We start from the raw sequence: 19,989 nt of genomic DNA on the forward strand, positions 1-19,989 counted from the left end.
ACCTCTTACAGTGCCATGGTGGTGTTAAGTGCATATTCAATCCTTGGCAATTTGCAGGTTGTATGTAGTAACCGATCCTTGAAAATATAAGTGAGATGTGCAGGGTTTTCATGCCTTCCTATCCAGGAAAGCACCTGTTCCCTTGGATAGAGCTTTTCAATCCTGAGTATCTATGCTCTAAGGGTCAGTCATTTTATTAAGAACTACATTTTGAAGGAGACGTGCCTGATCAAGTTGCTGCATTTCAATGACATTTTGGTGCATGATATTTTAAATAGCTTTTTAGTAAATCTGGCCTCCATCACCTTCACCTATTCCACTTGATTCTATCTCCCCGAGCAAAGGACCTTGATATATATGCAAAACAGGCAGGATTATCTACCACCTGCTTTTACCAAATAGCTCCTCATCATCAGCAATTTCAATTTTCACTTCCATATTGAACTCCCTTTCTTTCATTAACTTCCAGACTCTGCTAACTTCTCAATCTCAAATCAGGTCCACTTCTCAAACATGCACTACATCCTTGACTTTTATTTCGTTCAAAAGGCTTCTGTTTTGTTCAGTAACCAATTTCTCTACACTGAAACCAAAATACTGTGGATGCTGATACCTGAAACAAACACAGAGAACGCTGCAGGTCGGGCAGAATTGTGGAGAAAGAAACAGAGGTCTCATTAGGAATCTGCCTGCTGAGTTTCTGTCCTTCTTCTGCAAGAGTTTGAAACTTGTTGCCTTTCGAATGCTCTTTCTTCTTTCCACTCCTGCCACCATCATATGTTTGTGTTCCACTTTGTCTACGCACTGGCAAGAAAGAATTTACAGGATAAAGTTAAAAAAACGCACAACACCAGCTTATAGTCCAACAGGTTTATTTGGAAGTACTAGCTTTCAGAGCGCTACTCCTTCATCAGGTCGCTGTGACAATGGGCATTACAACTATATCCTGTGACAGCGAACTGATGAAGGAGCAGTGCTCCAAAAGCTAGCGCTTCCTAATAAACCTATTGGACTATAAACTGGTGTTGTGTAATTTTTAATTTTGTCTACCCAAGTCCACCATTAGCTCCTCTACATCAAAGGCACGAAAAGCATTGAAAATGATGGAATAGGTTGGCACAGTGGCTCAGTGATTAGCACTGCTGTCTCACAGCACCAGGGACCCAGGTTCAGTTCCAGTCTCAGGCGTCTGTCTGTGTGGAGTTTACACAATCTTCCTGTGTCTATGTTGGTTTCCTCCCACAGTCTAAAGTTAGATGGATTGGCCATGCTAAGTTGTCCTTAGTATCCAGGGATGTGTGGGTTGGGTGGATTAGCCATGGGAAATGCAGGGGTAGAGGGGTGAGTCTGGATGGGATGCTGTGCGGAGAGTCAGTGTGGATTTGTAAAGCTGATTGGCCTGTTTCCAACCTGTAGCAATTATATGAAATCGACTTAATCCATTTAAAATCAGGCTCTGAGATGGTAGCACTAAAAGATTGAAATAGTTCATTGTAATCCACACTACATTTATTTAGAAATATCTACAAAATGGCTGTTTAAGGTGTAGAAAATTATGTGTTCTGGAGAGAAAGAATTGTGACAAAGTGAATCGTGAGGGGTATAGATAAGGTGAATAACAAAAGTCTGTTCTCTAGGGTGGTAGAATTCAAAACTAGGGGCCATATTTTTAGTGTGAGAGGAGAAAGATTTAAAAGGGACCTCAGGGGCCAATTTTTCATACAGAGGGTGGTTATATGTGGAATGAACTGCCAGAGGAAATGGTGGATGCAGGTACAGTTACAACATTTAAAACACAATTGGATAGATACACGAATAGGAATGGTTAAGAGGGATATGGACCAAGAGCAGGCAAGTGGGACTAGTTTAGTTTGGGAAACTTTGTTGGCATGGGTGAGTTAGACCAAACGGTCTGTTTACATTCTGTATGACTCCAATGAGTCGATATGGCTGTTTGGTTATTGAGACTATGATTTGGAAAGGAGTATTGAAACATTTAAACTATGTGGCTTCTCTTATAGATTGTGATTTTCATGTGTCTTTTGTTGGAATCATTCTGCAGGTTCCTGGAGAACTTGGGGCTAAAATCTGAAAGCTACCTTTTCCAAAAGAATAATAGTTAAGAGTTGCCATATTACCATACATCAATAGGAAGAATGTGCCAATGAGTTTACAAATTGAGAAATCTGATGTTTATATGGATCGCTAGTTTGAAATCAAGACATAATTACATCATCTTGCCATAGTTTGTTTACAGATATTTTCTGGTCAAATAGGTCAGAGATGTTATTGCATATCTCTGAAACAGGTAGGACTTGAATGCTTCCAGAGATAAGGACACTACCAAAGTGCTACAAGAACACTCACTTATAACAGGAACAGATAAAACAGAATGAAGGGCTGGTGACATTATGCTCCTATTCAAATGCCAATAACTATCGGCCTGAATTTTCCTGAGTACAGTACTGCAGCTGTTGCTCTGTCGTCCTTTTTTATTTAACTGCCTACTATCTACTGAAAGGAACAGTAGCTTCATTTCATGTTCTCAGCCATTTTCATGTCCCAGAAATTACTGGAGAAATAATGGCAAGATAATAATGTCCATTATTACTAGCTATGATGTGAAGATGCTGGTGTTGGACCACGTGGACAAAGTCAGAAGTCACATGACAACTAATTATATCTGTGCTCTGAAAGCTTGTGATTTCAAATAAACCTGTTGGACTATGACCTGGTGTTATGTGACTTCTGACGCTATTACTAGTGCATTAAACAGAGAATGATTTCTGATGGAGAAGGAATACGCCATAGGTTCAAATTCACCATAAATTATTGGAGAAGATGTCATGCTGCCATTAAATAAAATGCAAAGGATAACCCATCTCATGATCATCCTCCCTAGCGTGTTGCTATGAAATTGCTGGATGAGTGCAATTATTTTGAATAAATCATACCAGTGTCAGTTAGAACTGGTCATTGATGTTATAAAAATTCTATTCAGAATATCAGTTGTAATCCTGATGAACCTTAACCTAAGAGGTGCAGAGAAAGAACAACAAATCTGTAGAATATCACTCCCTCAGACATGAAATTGTTTCTAGAACATTTTATCTTTCAATATTTCCTTCTTGTCTCTCTTAATCGATTTTGTCTCTTTACTTATCCTTGTACACCTAATTTAACTCAAATTACTCTGTTTCCTTGTTCTGGATTTACTCTGTTGTTATCTCCAAATTCCTTAACTTGTTTTGGTTCATACCCAACACTCATGAAGTGTCAGGTGCTTCATCAATTCATATTACCTTATGGGTGGTGGGGTGGCTAGCACTGCTGCCTCACAGCACCAAGGACTCAGGTTCAAATCCAGCCTCGGGTGACTGCGTGGGTTTGCACATTCTACCCATGTCTGCGTAGGTTTCCTCCAAGTGCTCTGGTTTCTTCCCACAGTCTAAAGATGTGGAGGTCAGGTGGATTGGCCTTTGCTATGGACCAGGCTAGACCCCCTCAAAATGTTTTAAGAAGGTAGCCCAGACCCTAACTGTTTTAGGTGTTTTAGGCAGATGTAAGGTGGATACTCCAGGAGTGATGCAGCTGATCAAATCACTCAGTTTTAAACAAAAGTTATTTACAGATTACTGAATGAAACACGAACAAAAGAGAACAGAATATAGAATAACTTAATCCATCTGAAAACCCAACCAACTCTACTGCAGCTTAACAATGCTGTTCCAATTTCCTGCAACATCCCCATAAGCACATTCCTTGGCAAAAAAAGGTAAATTCAAACCCAGGTTCTTAGAGGAGAGATGTAGAGAGAGAGAGATCAGCCAGGGATCATTTGCTGAACCATGGAACCACTTTTCACTGTAGCTGCTTCTCTGTCCCCAGCAGTTTCTTACTGCTAAAACTAAACCAAACTAGAAAAATCCCTGAACTGGGAGAACTGGCCAACTGCTTTTTTAAAAAAACCCTAAAAGCCTTTTCCCTGATTGTTGCCTTGGGCAGTATCTCTTAGCCATTAGCAAAGTGGCCTTATACTGACAAGTCGGAGCCTCTGCCTTTTACAACCCCTCTTGAAAGAAACCAAGGACAACATAAGGAAGGAGCAGGATCATCACACCATGCCAAATTGCCACATAGTGTCCAGGGCTGTGCAAGCTAAGTGGATTAGCCATGGTAAATACAGAGTTTTTGGGATATGATGGAGGCACTGGGACTGGGTCAGATGCTTTCAGAGGCTTGGTACAGATCTGATGGGCCGAATGGACTCTTTCTGTATCGTAGGAATTCCATACAACAATTTGCAACTTACAAAACAATAACAGCTATAAGGTGAAGTCCAATTCACATCATTCACCACCTGATGCACCAGTCTTGAAATTTCCAGAACTAATTAGATAAAAGAAATATACCACAGCACAGCTTTGGCATCAATGGAGTAAGATGTGTCGTATCTGCTCACAGAGTGAATAGAGAAGATGGAGAGCCTTTCTGGAATACCAGGAAATCATTCCATACACAAATGTCAGGTGGAGCACAGGAAAATAAGGATCTTGAGCAAATTTCTTATATTCTATCTATTGCATTGGTTTGGTCATAATCCTCTTTCACGTCCTCCTTCAGAGGTTCCTTGGAGTTATTCCCTTTGGAAATGATGCTGGAAGTGCATCATAAATTCCACTTTCACTGCTAAGGAAGTAACATGTTACCCTGTCAGTAAAGTTGCAGTCACAGAGAAACTCCTGTGCTCCAATCAACTCTTCTTCATGACTTCCAAAATACTATAAGTTTTGCTATTTATCTAATAATCAGATGAAATAAAAATAATGAATTAGTGAGATCTGTTGTTACATATTTACCTGTCTTATCAAAGATACTGGCATCTAAATACCTTGGTCCAATTATGATTTGGAGATGCCGGTGTTGGACTGGGGTGTACAAAGTTAAAAATCACACAACTCCAGGTTATAGTCCAACAGGTTTAATTGGAAGCACACTAGCTTTCAGAGCGACCACCTGATGAAGGAGCGTCGCTCTGAAAGCTAGTGTGCTTCCAATTAAATCTGTTGGACTCTCACCTGGTGTTGTGTGATTTTTAACTTGGTCCAATTAAGTCTCAATGCTTCTAAAAATTGCTAAAACTGCATGTTGTCTAGCCATCAGTAATGCCAAGAGCAAAGTATGCTCCATAAACAATTCAAAGGCACTAATATCTCTTGCAGAAGGGGTGATCTCAGAGCCTGTAGGGAATCTAATCTGAAATAAAAACCTGACATCCAAAGGTTCCCATTCTAGTGGGCAGCACGGTGGCACAGTGGTTAGCATTGCTGCCTCACAGCACCAGAGACCCGGGTTCAATTCCCGCCTCAGGTGACTGTCTGTGTGGAGTTTGCACATTCTCCCCGTGTCTGTGTGTGGGTGCTCCGGTTTCCTCCCATCGTCCAAAGATGTGCAGGTCAGGTGAATTGGATATGCTAAATTTGCTGTAGTGTTAGGTGAAGGGGTAAATGTATGGGTGGGGTGTGGGTCGGTGTGGACTTGTTGGGCCGAAGGGCCTGTTTCCACACTGTAAGTAATCTAATCTAAAAAGCCCTTAAAATCAGGGCTGCATGTTGTGGCACCATTATGTTCAGTCACAATGGCTCAATCCCCATCAGTCACGCTGAGATTGGAAATGTGCCTGGGGTTGATTCTACATGTAATTTGTCAGCCACTATCCTTTACTCACTCCATGTGGTTGGAAAAATAACAGAGGGTGACCTTTCTCTAGTTTTAGTCATGAGTCTGTTTGCTGTAGTTTGTAAAAAAAAGATTCTGCTTATAGCTGCACTGTTTAAATGGATACTTTGCTGAGTAAGTGGAGTTTTGTTGCTTTAAAATGTTTACTGTAAGTCCTCCATAAATCCCCAATGTTCTGATTGAAGCAGTAGTGTAAATATAAACACACTTATCTAGGCTTTAGAAGCAAGAGAAAGTCATTTGGTGCTTTGAGCATGAGCATTCAATAAGATCAAGGTTTATCTGAATGTGGCCTCTCAACTCTACATTCCTGCATCCCCCTGATTTCATTAACTATCTTGTTCATCAAAAATTTATTTACCTATTCCTTTAAAATATTCAAGAAGCCCCCACTTCCCAACACTCTCTGGAAGGTAAGAGTTCCAAAGACTCATGACAGTATAAGAGACAATGTTCCTCCTCATCTTTGTCTGAAATGGAAGATCTGTTTCTCTAAATTGTGTCCCCTGATTCTAGTCTCTTGCACAAGAGGGATCATCTTCTTAACATCCATTCTGCAAAGTCCTTTTAATAAGATCACCCTCAGTCTTCTAAATTCTAATGGATACAGGCCAAACCTGTCCAGCCGCTCTGTGTAAAATAGCCCACCCCATCCATGTTGTTAGCTGTCCTTTGGGTCTAAGATGGCATCTATTCAGGATCACAAATTTCTGCCAAGGGTGTTCATGTGTCTGAATGGACCAATTTTCAATCTAAGAACGAATCTGAACCATTTGTTTCGACATGGGTAATATTGGATAACATGTTATACAGATTCTCCAATCATAGATCTTGAGGTTCATAGGAGAGGACATCCCAAAAGGTAATGGGATCCTAAGTGCAGGATTTGCCTATTTATCTTTCCCTCACTGCTTTCATTCTTCCTCGTCATTAAGAAGCTATGATTCAAAGCATGATACGAGTTGTTGCTGTTCTGAATGACCTGGAACAAGCTCCTCTCAGTCGTTAACCTTAATGCTACTTTATTTCAAGAAGAGCTTCAGAGTGTATCAGGAGTCTTATTTTGTTCTCTTTTAGAATGTTAGCCATTTGAGAAGTTGAGAGAGCCAGAAATTGCAGAGAAGCTGTTTGTCATCAGTCTGGATGCAATGCTCAGTCCATCAGAGTTAGTTTTCCGAGACCTTTGCCTGAATGTGTGTGGGGCTGGCTTTAAGAAGGACTTAACCATTTGTTTATGCACTCCCCATTAAATCTGGAGGATGAGGTGGATGGGATTGTTGATGGAATTTCTCTATAGCTCTTATGTATCACTGCTACATTGTCCACAAGGACCTCTCTACACAAGGACCTTCAGTATTCTGTACAGCGTGCATACATACCAAGGTCAAATGATTTGAATGTACTGTCTGTAAAGTCATATATCTTGCAGACAACACATCTTTGTATCATATAAATCTCAACATAAATGTACCAAGAGTTTTCCTATTTCTCTATTCTTGAATATGTTTATTAATCTGCTAAACAAGTCAGGTTATGTACTAAATGTAAGAAAACATCAATTTTAAACTGGAGAAACAACTTGGAAAAACCTGTTTGATGAATATTGTGAAGCTATTTGCTATTCTATAGTCATCTATCAGAGGTTAGCCTTAAATGGTTTCTAAAACATCTTTAGGAATGTTGTCTATAATGACAGAAATAGTTGCTGAAAATTACATTCAGTTGTAATCATAGTGTTTGTTTGTCTCATGCAATAGGGGAAAGCACCATGGCGATAAATATCGCTGGGGCTGTGTCAATTGCCAGCTTTTATCTTCTTATCCTCATGGTTGGCATCTGGGCAGCAAGGAGAGCCAAAAAGGTTGAAAGAGGGTACGAGGGTGATCAACCCGAAATGGTAATGATCGCAGGACGAAAAATCGGATTCATTCTTGGCATTCTAACAACCACGGGTACAGTAACTGTTTTTAAATTATCAAGAGAGACTTGTAATGTTCGTCAGATTTGCAGACGGTCAGTTTCCAACTTTGAATGACCAATGAGGAACCTGATTGGTCAGAAACATGTATTCGCAATTTGGGCCGATTATTTTATGGCCATTAATTTCGGTGCTAGGAAGCGTTCAAGTCAAAAGCACAAAATAGAAATATTGCTCCTTAACAAATTAAAGTTAACTCAGTGGTGAGACTATTCTTTCTGAATCAGGGTTCTGGCTGTTCGAGAGCAATTCTGATCCCTGAACAGAGCTCTCCATTGTTTGGACATGGATAATATAGAACAACATGTTAAACAGAGGCCTGCTACCCTTTCATTCCTTAAAAAACATAGTAATTCATGGGATATAGACATTGCTAACTAAGTCAGCATTTACTACCCATTCATATTTACTTTTGACTTTATGACTCTGTAACACTGCAGTCTCGGTCACATGGGTTCTTCGTCCTACAAGGTGTCAAGCTTCTTGAGTATTGATGAAGCTATACCCATCCAAGCTAGCGGGGAGTATTCCATCACACTCCTAATTTGAGCCTTGAAGATGGTGGACAGGGTTAGGGGAGTCAGGAGGTGAGTTACTCACAGCACGATTCCTAGCTTCATACCTGCTCTCAGATAAATATAAAATGTTCCAAGGCAGCATTTTAAATTCAGAGAGAAGGGCATCTGGTTTCAGGACCAATTGTGCTGCACTGTCAGAGGGTCATACTGAGGGAGTGTTGCACTGTCAGAGGATCAGTACTGAGGGAGTGTTGCACTGTTAGAGGATCAGTACTGAGGGAGTGTTGCACTGTTAGAGGATTAGTACTGAGAGAATGCTGCACTGTCAAAAGGTCAGTACTGAGGGAGTGCTGCACTGTCAAAGGCACTTCCTACACTGCCAATATTTAATAGCAGCAGTGTCCACCATCTATAAGATGCAATGCAGAAATTCACCAAGGCATTTTCCAAACCCACGACCATTACTATCCAGAAGACAAGGGCATCACATACAAGGTAGCGGCACGGTGACACAGTGGTTAGCACTGCTGCCTCACAGCACCAGAGACCTGAGTTCAATTCCTGCCTCAGGCAATAGTCTGTGAGGAGTTTGCACATTCTCCCCGTGTCTGTGTGGGTTTCCTCCAGGTGCTCCGGTTTCCTCCCACAATCCAAAGGTGTGCAGGTTAGATGAATTGGCCATGCTAAATTGCCGCTAGTGTCAGTTGAAGGGGTAAATGTAGGGGAATGGGTCTGGGTGGGTTGCTCTTTGGAGGGCCGGTGTGGACTTGTTGGGCCGAAGGGCCTGTTTCCACACTGTAAGTAATTTAATCTAATCTAATCACAGTACTGTGGGAGTGCTGCACTGTCAGAGGGTAACTACTGTGGAAGTGCTGCACTGTCAGAGGTCAGTACTGAGAGAGTGCTGCACTGTCAGAGGGTCATACTGAGCGAGTGCTACACTGTCAGAGGGTCATACTGAGGGAGTGCTGCACTGTCAGAGAGTCCATAGTGAGGGATTGCTGCATTGTCAGAGGGTAATTACTGAGGGAGTGCTGCACTGTCAGAGGGTCAGTACTGAGGGAGTGCTGCACTGTCAGAGGGTAATTACTGAGGGAGTGCTGCACTGTCAGAGGGTCTGTAGTGAGGAATTGCTACACTGTCAGAGGGTCATACTGAGGGAGTGCTGCACTGTCAGAGGGTCAGTACTGAGGGAGTGCTGCACTGTCAGAGGGTAACTACTGAGGGAGTGCTGCACTGTCAGAGAGTCAGTACTGAGAGAGTGCTGCACTGTCAGAGGGTCATACTGAGAGAGTGCTGCACTGTCAGAGGGTAATTACTGAGGGAGTGCTGCACTGTCAGAGAGTCTGTAGTGAGGAATTGCTGCACTGTCAGAGGGTCATTACTAAGGGAGTGTTGCATTGTCAGAGGTTTAGTACTGAGGGAGTGCTACACTGTCAGAGGGTAATTACTGAGGGAGTGCTGCACTGTCAGAGGGTAATTACTGAGGGAGTGCTGCACTGTCAGAGGGTCAGTACTAAGGGAGTGCTGCACTATCAGAGGTTTAGTACTGAGGGAGTGCTGCACCGTCAAAGGGTCAGTACTGAGGGAGTGCTTCACTGTCAGAGGGTCATACTGTGGAAGTGCTGCACTGACAAAGGGTAATACTGAGAGAATACTGCTCTGTCAGAGGGTCAGTACTGAGGGAGTGCTGCATTGTCAGAGGAGTGGCCTTTTAGCTGAAACACATCTGTCCTCTCAGCTGCAGGATAGAGGTCGCATGACACAATACTTCCTCAAAATGCTTCCAAGTGATCTGGCCAATATTAATCCACCAACATCTTCCATACCCATCCCTGCTGAAAGAATCCACGTGTTCCTTTAACATTTAACAACCAACCCAGCCAAGCCTGTTGTTAGGCAAATTTCAGAGCAGCTCCTATGATCCCGTTCATTCCTCCAATTTACCCTAAATTCAACAGACTGTCACAATACATAATGACCCCATACACTTGGTATTTATAACAATGCAGTGTCAGGAATTTCAACTTCATCATTTAATGACAAAAGTCATATGACACCAAGTTATAGTCCAACAGATTAATTTAAAATCACAAGCTTTCATAGCGCTGCTCCTTTGTCAGGTCAGGTGGAGAGAGAGTTACAGGCACAGAGTATGTAGGTGGAGAGATAATGGCAAGATAACTCCAGGTAGTGAAGAATATCAACAGATAAGTACAAATTCTACTCTCACTGTTTGTATTATCTGTTGATATTCTTAACTATGTGGAATTACCTTGTCATTACCTCTCCACCTATATACTCTGTGCCTGTGCCTGTCTCCACTTGACCTGACCAAGGAGCAGTGCTCTAAAAGCTTGTGATTTTAAATACATCTATTGGATATAACCTGGTGTCGTTTGACTTTTGGGTATGTCCACCCAGTCCAACACCCAGTCCATCTCCACATAGTAATGATTTAATATCATTTGTCAAAAAGGAAATGAATAGGGTTCCCTTTGTGCTCCCGTGTAACAATACTGTCACTGGGTGAGTAGCCCAGAGCCCCAAGCTAATGTGCTGGGTTATGAGTTCAAATCCTACCATGGCAAATGGTGAACTTTGAATTCAATTACATCTGTATTTAAAAACTATTTTATTGACCATTGCAGATGGATGGCAGGAGAAAAAAAAACCCTCTGGTTTGTAATGCCCTTGCGGATGGAAATCTCCCAGTCCTACATGTGGCTCCCGACCCACAACAATGCAATTGGCTCTTAATTGCCCACTGAAACGGCCTGGCCACCCATTCAGTTCAAGGGCAGTTAGGGGTGAACAACAACTGCTGACGATGCTATGAAAGAATAATGAGATATTCAAGTAAATTGATTTTGGACATAAATTAAAAATGATTTTTAATGTTTTTGTAAAATTTGTAATCTTTTCTGGTTTGATCTGAAAGAAAGACAAGCAGAAACATGAGGTAAGATTGGATCACACACACACAGGAGCAACCGGATGGGAGCGAGAATTAGACTTCATGTGCAGGATCCTTTGTTGACTTGAGAGAGGATACGGTTTACAGATGTGTAAGGACAGGTTGGAAATTAAATGCAGCGAAGCTAAACAGTGGATGGAAAAAGATCAGGGACCACAAGAAGTGATACAGGACCCTCCGCACTGAATCACATGTGCCTACAACAGGGGTCCGGATCATGTGCAAAGCATTGGTTGAGCCAGACGCTAAAGCAAGTGAAACTTGTCAGACACAGGAACAAAATCATAAACCCTTGATTGATATTAATTAGAGGTCACATTGTTAATGGGCTCATTAAATACCTAGCAAGTGATTGAGATGAAAAGATGCAGTTAGAACATTTTATACATATAAATTCCTAGCCACACATTCACATGCATGCACTGTTATACATTCAATCAGCCGTGACTCTCTACAGAAAAGCAAATATTTTATGTGGTGGTTAATAGTACAAACAACATGATTACATAATGAAAACAAGAAAAGATGAAAAGCTAGTAGGGAAAGTTTAACAACCTGAACTGATAACTCTATTTCTCTCTATGGATGCTGCCTGACCTGTTGGGCTTTCCAGTATCGGCAATATTTTAGTTTAATATTACAGTAATTGTGTTTTTTTTCCAACCTGGATTATCAAGAGATACTATCATAAGCGTACAATATAAAATCTACCTTACTACAATATATCATACAAAATAGAAGCATCTTTACTATGAAAGTCTAGTATTTGGTAAAGTGTTCCCTGATACTCCTTCAGAAAAGAGAAGCCAACTTTCTCTTGCAATCTAACAATATTGGTTTCTAATGTTATCAGCAGATGGGTTTATATTTCAACTACAGTGGCATGTTAACTGTTTATTTTCCCCACATGTATTGATATAATGAGATGGATTTCCAGTGCTTTTGCATCCATTGCAGCAACCTGGGTTGGTGGTGCATATATAAATGGCATCGCTGAGATGGTGTATCGACCGGATGCTGGACTAGTATGGACTGTAGCACCTTGGACCTCAATACTTTGTTTGGTTATTGGTGAGTAAATATAATCCCAGTATCAGTTCACTCATTTACTTGTATGTTGTTAATCAGAATGTAGGATGCAGTTGACAGCAACACTGACCTCACATTAACAAACAATTAGCACAGGTAGAGGCTCTAACTTGCAATATAAGTTGCAAACATTGTATCCACAGTGCAACAGTGGCACAATGTATAGGTTCAAACTATTTGTTAAGTTGGATGGACATTCAGAAGTAACCCAAACCCAGAATGTTATTTCTCACAAAGCACAATATTGACAGGAAAGACATCGACCAGCAACCCTAGATTGTTCAAATGTGACAGATCATATTTTCAGACATTGTGGGGTGTGCAGGACTGTCTTCATCGGTTTTAGGTGAGCAGTGAAATGGGTGCACAGCTGTAACTTTTGTTATAAGGACATTTGATCCTAACAGCCTCTATTGGCTTGGCCCACTGCAGTCTCAAATCTACATATGGGACTTCATTTTCCTGCATTTTTGTCCGTCGCCTTTTTGCAAATTTTATCACCACCAACAGCTTCCAATGGGTTCAGATGCATTTCAAATCTTTCAGAAACTTTCAGAACTTGTGTTCTTTTCCCGTTCCAATCCCATATTTTCCTTCAATTGTTGCCATTCCTTTACATTTCATTTGTACACTCACTTCCTCACCAGCAACTTACTGACTTAACCTGGATCTATGGAAGAAGCCAGCCCAGGGCTCTGACCACTCTGTCAGGCTGAAACCCAGAAGCCTGAGAGAAAGGAGTCAGTGTAGGTTGTTTGCCCATTGAGCCTGCTCCACCATATGAACATCATTCATCATCCAACTCAGTTCCCTGTTCCCACTTTCTTCCTACATTCTTTGATCCCTTTAGCCCCAAGAACTGACATTTTCTTCGAAACATTCAATATGTTGGCCTGGCGTGCCACTAAATAATGAGTTGAATTTCCAGCGCTTTTGCATCTATTTGCACAGTTTGCTTTCTGAGGTCAAAGTACACACTTGCAAAAGCAGCAGCCTTTCAGATTTCTCAACACTGATTACACCGTGAGGTGTATGTGCTATTTACCACTGTTAGAGAGGAAATTGTTTCTCAGCTTAAATATTCTTAAACAATTTGTTCTTACTCGTTTGCAGTCCTGTGTGCTATGTATTACACTCGAACATTTCAGCATAAAAATGCAGCTTGTGCAGCACAGAATTTGTGCAACCTAGTCATATTTAAAGAAACAAAAGCCTGCAGCATATGGATAAATCTCAGCCATGAAGATTAAATGTAGATGAAGTTACAGCAAACCTTTGGATTCACCTATGTGGGTATCTAAGAGCCTTTCTTCTGCTTTTACACAGGTGGATTGTGTTTTGCCAAGAAAATGCGAGCTGAGAAATATGTAACAATGTTGGACCCATTTCAGCTGCGTTATGGGAAACAAATTGGAAGTTTAGTGTTTATCCCTGCCATAATCGGGGAAATATTCTGGTCTGCTGCCATCCTTGCAGCTTTAGGTAATCATATGAATGTTTCTTTTCCAGTCTATTCGGCTCATCTAGCTCTCGTAAAGGTCAAATTCTTTTAGTCTTATGAGATATGTCATGGGCAAATATGGAAAGTCCCCCTCAAGTTTAAAGATGTTTGCAGTCTAGCAGTCAGGTAACTCTAACTGCAGTCTATCCCCAATCACCATCCTCCAAGCCCTCTGCCTGACCAGCCAAATAAACCCCCACCCCAACCACGTGCCCAGTCTTACTGTACCCTGATCACCTGACTACCCTTTCAGCCCGATCCAACCCAAATATCCAGTGACCACCTAATTACCCAATCACCATCCGAACCAACCTGACTGGGCCCAAAATCCAAACTATAGCCCAACTGCCTGTTGTACAGCTCAGACTGACCCAAGTAACCTGGTTGACAACTTGAATTGACTGTCCACTCATGCACCAACTCACCTCCCCACCTCACCCAGTTACTCACCTCACCCATTAACCCACCTTACCCGCCTCATCCACTAACCTACCTCATCCAATTACCTCCTCACCCAGTGATCTACTCACCCACTTTCACACAATCCCACCTACCCTTGTATTTATTTACCCATTGATCAGTCTGTCTCATTCAATAAAAGGCAGAATCTATAGAAATCTACCAGAATAAGGCAGCTAGTGCTATAAAAATGGTGTACTCTCTCTATTGCTGATTTTATTCTGCTCACTCATCTTGAAGACAGGAGATTCTGCGCTGCTCATTTCTCTCTTCGCTGGGATTAAAAGATCCCAGAATAAATGGGCAGTTACATCCAGTCAGGAAAACTTTTACAAGTAGCCCACCATGAGGTAAGTTTCATTGGTGTTTTTCTCTGGTGAGAATTTGACTTCTAACACCATGTTGTTTGATATATCCTTTTAGCTGTTTGCAACATGCAGACTATTAACTATATTAAAACAGGGCATTCTCACAAAAACAAAATGTAATGCCTAACATTAGACATGGTACCACAATTGCACAGGAGATGCTGAAAAATCCCAAGTGTGCTAGGTTGTCCCAAGTATTTTATGGCTCATCAATGGTAAGTCCCCAGAATGAGGGATTGAGACATAATATTTCCATTGAATGTCAAAGAATGATAGTTGGAACCTTTCTTGTTGGAGATGTTCCTTGTCTGGCATTTTAGTGGTAATCCTCTGAACATGACCTCTTGCCTGTTATTTTCGATGGTAATGGATCACAATGACTCAGTCCTCCCTCCTTCTTTTGGCCATTAACCTTTCAAGCAGGTTTGAGATGATCCTCACCCTGACGTGATGCAGGCAATATACCAAATGGGACTCCTGATCTATTTTAGAAAGAGTGCTGTCCTGTGGGGAAACAGTAGTTTAGTCGTTATGTCTCTGGTAATCCAGATCCCCATGTTCTGGGACATGGGTTTGAATCTCAGATAACAGGTGGTGAAAGTAAAATTGTGGTGACCGTGTAACTCCCTGTAGATTTTTCGTTACTGCCCTTACAGGAAGGACATCTACCACTTACCTTGTCTGGCCTACATGTGACTCTCAACTCACAGTGATGTTGGTAGCTTTTCACTGCCTTAAGGGCAATTGAGAATGGGCAATAAATTCAGGCCTAGCCAACAACACTCAAAGCCATCCCTTAGTTATTGAATCCTCTTAAAACTGACACATTATGCTTCCTCTCCTTATGCTTTTGGGCAGAGTCCTGCTCCAAGGTATCATGGTGAGTCTTTGGGCTGTCCATCCAATAGTTTGTGTCCTCATCCTCATAGGTGGGAAGGATATTGTACCTCTTAGTATCAAATCAGTTTCTGCAGATCCTTATATCTCTACCTTGTCTGATTCGCAACACCTGGAGACTCTTCATTAGACTTTTCATCATCAAGTCATCGGACTCGATGCATTGACTCTGCTTTTTTCCCACAGATATGCCAGACCTGCTGAGTTTCTCCAGCAATTTCTGTATGTGTTCATCATGGTGAACCAGTCCATGGTTCTATTTCCTTTTCAGGCAGTTGAACCACAATTTTGTCCACCAAAATGACATCCAATGCTATATATTCTAGAAGGATCCTATTATATAAGTTTGAATGCAAAGCCAACACAATTTTGAAAGGTAGCTATTTGTTTAAAGTACCTGCCTGTCCTTACACTAGGCCTTGTCTGAGCAAGGTTCCTTCTACAGCTGTTATCACCAAAGAACAATCATTCACTGATACATTTCCTGGGAATGAATGATGTAGCACTTTATTTCTAAACCTATTTCAGGCTGAAATGTATATAATGCAAATTGCAGACACTCTGGCCTCAACCCCAACTCCAGTGATTACATTTCAGTTCAACTACTCCTCACAGACATTTTCAGTGCAGGTCAAAGTCCAAGATCAGCTTTGATCACAGGGTCTCTCAAAACACTTACACAGGAGCGTTTACCATCAAGAGGAGATTCACAAAGGCTTTTGCTGAAATGTTTCCATGGAGCTGTGTGGCTAACACATATCTGAGCAGGCTTTTGGAGCTTCTAAATTTTTGTTCAGTGTAAACCTTTTTTTTAATTGATGTATTGATGGTTAAAGACTAAACATAAATTTTGCCTTTTATTGCTCAGGTACAACATCTAGTGTTATTCTGGACCTTGATAAGAAGCTATCAGTGGTCATTTCAGCTTGTGTAACAATGATTTATACGTTACTTGGAGGGTTGTATTCAGTGGCATATACTGATGTCGTTCAATTAGGTTGCATTTTCTTTGGCTTGGTGAGTTGCAGACTCTCTTACATATAGTAACAGTATTTGCATAAATATACATCGTTGACCCATTATTTTAAAATGATAATGCAAGACTGTTAGGTCATGGCCGTGATCCATTGAAGTTTCGATTATGTTTATTGTAAGCTAGGATTGCTGCCTGAGTAACATTTCCCATTCCAACTGCATCTTTTATTCATTGTAAGATCAGTCTCTCAGGTTATTCCCCATTGCACAAAATGTTGGAATAATCAGCTTTTTTGGAATATGATTACTTGATCACTTGTTCAAATGATCATTCTAAGTGTCAAATCACTCAGCCAACAAAAGCCTTAAAAGATGAGGGCCTGGATTATTATCAGATAGTCAGGTAGTGGGTGATAGGAAATGTCCTGGCTTGGTTTGTCCCTCTCAGGAGAAAGTATACAAAAGGGTGGCACCGTCATTATTTTTGTGAATTGTAGTCAGGCCAAAGGGCTCACCTTGGTGCTGTAGGAATTGACACAGTGGAAGCAGAAGCAAGTCTCAAGACCTCCCCCCTTACACCCTCCTCCGCCTCCCATGCCATCTCATGCCTCCAGACCAGACTTTGTCCCTTCACTCATGCCATCATGACTTGGAAATATATTGCAATTCCTTCAATGTCAAAATCATAGAATTCCTACAGTGTGGAAATAGGCCATTCAGCCCATCAAGTCCACACTATCCCTCTGAAGAGCATCCCACCCAAACCCATCCCATCTCTGTAAACTTTCATTTCACCCAGCCAGCCTACATATCCCTGGATGCTACAGGTAATTTAGCATGGCCAATCCGCCTAAACTGCACATCTTTGCACTGTGGGAGGAAACCCACGCAGACCCATACAGACAGGCACCTGAGATTGGAATTGAACCTGGATCCCTGGCATTGCTAACCACTGAGCTGCCCCTTGGCCTCCCTTTGTGGGTGTACCTACACCAAATGGATTGCAATGGTTCAAGGAAGCAACTCACCACCACCTTTTCAAGAGAAACTATGTGTGGCCAATGAATGTTTGGTCATCCAGCATTGCCCACATGAGTGAATGAAAACAAAACACTGTATAGAATGACAATAAGAGAATAGCTTTAAAGAACGATAATTCATTTGTTGCATTTCACAATGTTAAAAATACTGATACCTCTCTACAGCTCAATATGTGCCAATTGTTCAGACTCTTTAATGTATATGTAGCAGAACCTACAAGTCCTTGAAATCTCTTAACCTTGTCTATCCTGAGCCTGTGAAACTGGTAGTAGAGATCAGAAAGTGAAAGCTGACTGCAGCTCTGGTGTTTAGTGCTCCAGCTAAGTGTCATTGTGGATGTTTGGCTTAAAAATCAGAAATACTTCACTCTGGTCTACCACCTGAACTCTGTTTGATTAGCAGTTGTCCATCTCTGCTCCCTACCCCACAATCTTTATTTACCAAAGGTTAAAAGTTTCGAGTGCATGTAGATCCAAAGGATCTGGATGATTGATGGACGCAGGGGGATGGAAACCAAAATTGTAGTTCGAGTATAGAAAAGGTTGAGAGTAGGGAGGTCTGAAATCAAGTTTCAGGGAGGTAGATGGCACCGGCAAGCGAGAAGTTGGTTTGAAGTGTGTCTACTTCAATGCCAGGAGCATCCGGAATAAGGTGGGTGAACTTGTAGCATGGGTTGGTACCTGGTACTTTGATGTTGTGGCCATTTCGGAGACATGGATAGAGCTGGGACAGGGATGGTTGTTGCAGGTTCCAGGATTTAGAAGTTTCAGTAAGAACACAGAAAATGGTAAAAGAGCGGGATGGGGGGGAGGTGGCATTGTTGGTCAAGGACAGTATTACAGTTGCAGAAGGATTCGTCAACTGAGGTAGTATGGGCTGAGGTTAAAAACAGGAAAGGAGAGGTCACCCTGTTGGGAGTTTTCTATAGGCCTCTGAATAGTTCCAGAGATGTAGAGGAAAGGATAGCAAAGATGATTCTCGATAGGAGTGAGAGAGACAGGGTAGTTGTCATGGGGGACTTCAACTTTCCAAATATTGACTGGGAACACTATAGTACGAGTACTATAGATGGGGAAATTACGATGCAATTAGGAAAGATTTAGGAAGCGTAGAATGGGGAAGGAAACTGCAGGGGGTGGGCACATTAGAAATGTGGAGCTTATTCAAGGAAAAGCTCCTGTGTGTCCTAGATAAGTATGTACCTGTCAGGCAGGGAGGAAGCTGTAGAGCGCGGGAACCGTGGTTTACGAAGGAAGTGGAATCTCTGCTCAAGGGGAATAAGAAAGCTTATGTTAGGATGAGATGTGAACTGAGCTCAGTTAGGGCACTTAAGAGTTACAAGGTAGCCAGGAAAGACCTAAAGAGAGCTCAGAAGAACAAGGAGGAGACATGAGAAGTTGTTGGCAGATAGGATCCGGGTAAACCCTAAGGCTTTCTATAGGTATTCAAGGAATAAAAGAATGATTAGAGTAAGATTAGAGCCAATCAAGGATAATAGTAGGAAGTTGTGTGTGGAGTCAGAGGAGATAGGGGAAGCACTAAATAAATATTGTTTGACAACATTCACTCTAGAAAACAACAATGTTGTCGAGGAGAATACTGAGATACAGGCTACTGGACTAGGTGGGATTGAGGTTCACAAGGAAGAGGTATTAGAAATCCTGCAGAGTGTGAAAATAGATAAGTCCCCTGGGCCGGATGGGATTTATCCTAGGATCCTTTGGGACGCCAGGGAGGAGATTGTCGAGCCTTTGGCATTGATCTTTAAATCGTCATTGTCTACAGGAATAGTGCCAGAAGACTGGAGGATAGCAAATGTGGTTCCCCTCTTCAAGAAGGGGAATAGAGACAACCCAGGTAATTATAGACCAGTGAGCCTTACTTCAGTTGTTGGTAAAGTGTTGGAAAAGATTATAAGAGATAGAATTTATAATCATCGAGAAAAGAATAATTTAATTAGAGATAGTCAGCACGGTTTTGTGAAGGATAGGTTGTGCCTCACAAACCTTATTGAGTTCTTTGAGAAGGTGACCATACAGGTCGATGAGAGTAAAACAGTTGATGTGGTGTATATGGATTTCAGCAAGACGTTCGATAAGTTTCCCACAGTAGGCTATTGTACAAAATGCGGAAGAATGGGATTGTGGGAGATATAGCAGTTTGGATCAGTAATTGGCTTGCTGAAAGATGACAGAGGGTGGTGGTTGGTGGGAAATGTTCATCCTGGAGTCCAGTTACCAGTGGTGTTCCGCAAGGGTCGGTGTTGGGTCCACTGCTGTTCGTCATTTTTATAAATGACCTGGATAGGACGTAGAAGGGTGGGTTAGTAAATTTGCAGATGACACTAAGGTCGGTGGAGTTGTGGATAGTGACGAAGGATGTTGTAGGTTACAGAGAGACATAGACAAGTTGCAGAGCTGGGCTGAGAGGTGGCAAATGGAGTTTAA

The 19,989-nt window shown here is 41.7% G+C and overlaps 1 protein-coding gene across 1 annotated transcript in view; it reads left to right on the forward strand.

Moving 5' to 3' along the window:
- The window catches only part of LOC122551163 (high-affinity choline transporter 1-like), a 36,505-nt gene that overhangs the window by 1,658 nt on the left and 14,858 nt on the right, over nt 1-19,989 (forward strand). The window contains exons 2-5 of the mRNA XM_043692789.1: nt 7,497-7,691; nt 12,170-12,283; nt 13,628-13,783; nt 16,395-16,543. Of these exons, the coding sequence (XP_043548724.1) occupies nt 7,508-7,691; nt 12,170-12,283; nt 13,628-13,783; nt 16,395-16,543 (603 nt within the window). The 5' untranslated portion in view covers nt 7,497-7,507. The remainder of the gene's footprint in view (nt 1-7,496; nt 7,692-12,169; nt 12,284-13,627; nt 13,784-16,394; nt 16,544-19,989) is intronic.

Source organism: Chiloscyllium plagiosum, chromosome 6 (genome assembly GCF_004010195.1).
Source record: "Chiloscyllium plagiosum isolate BGI_BamShark_2017 chromosome 6, ASM401019v2, whole genome shotgun sequence".
NCBI lineage: Eukaryota > Metazoa > Chordata > Chondrichthyes > Orectolobiformes > Hemiscylliidae > Chiloscyllium > Chiloscyllium plagiosum.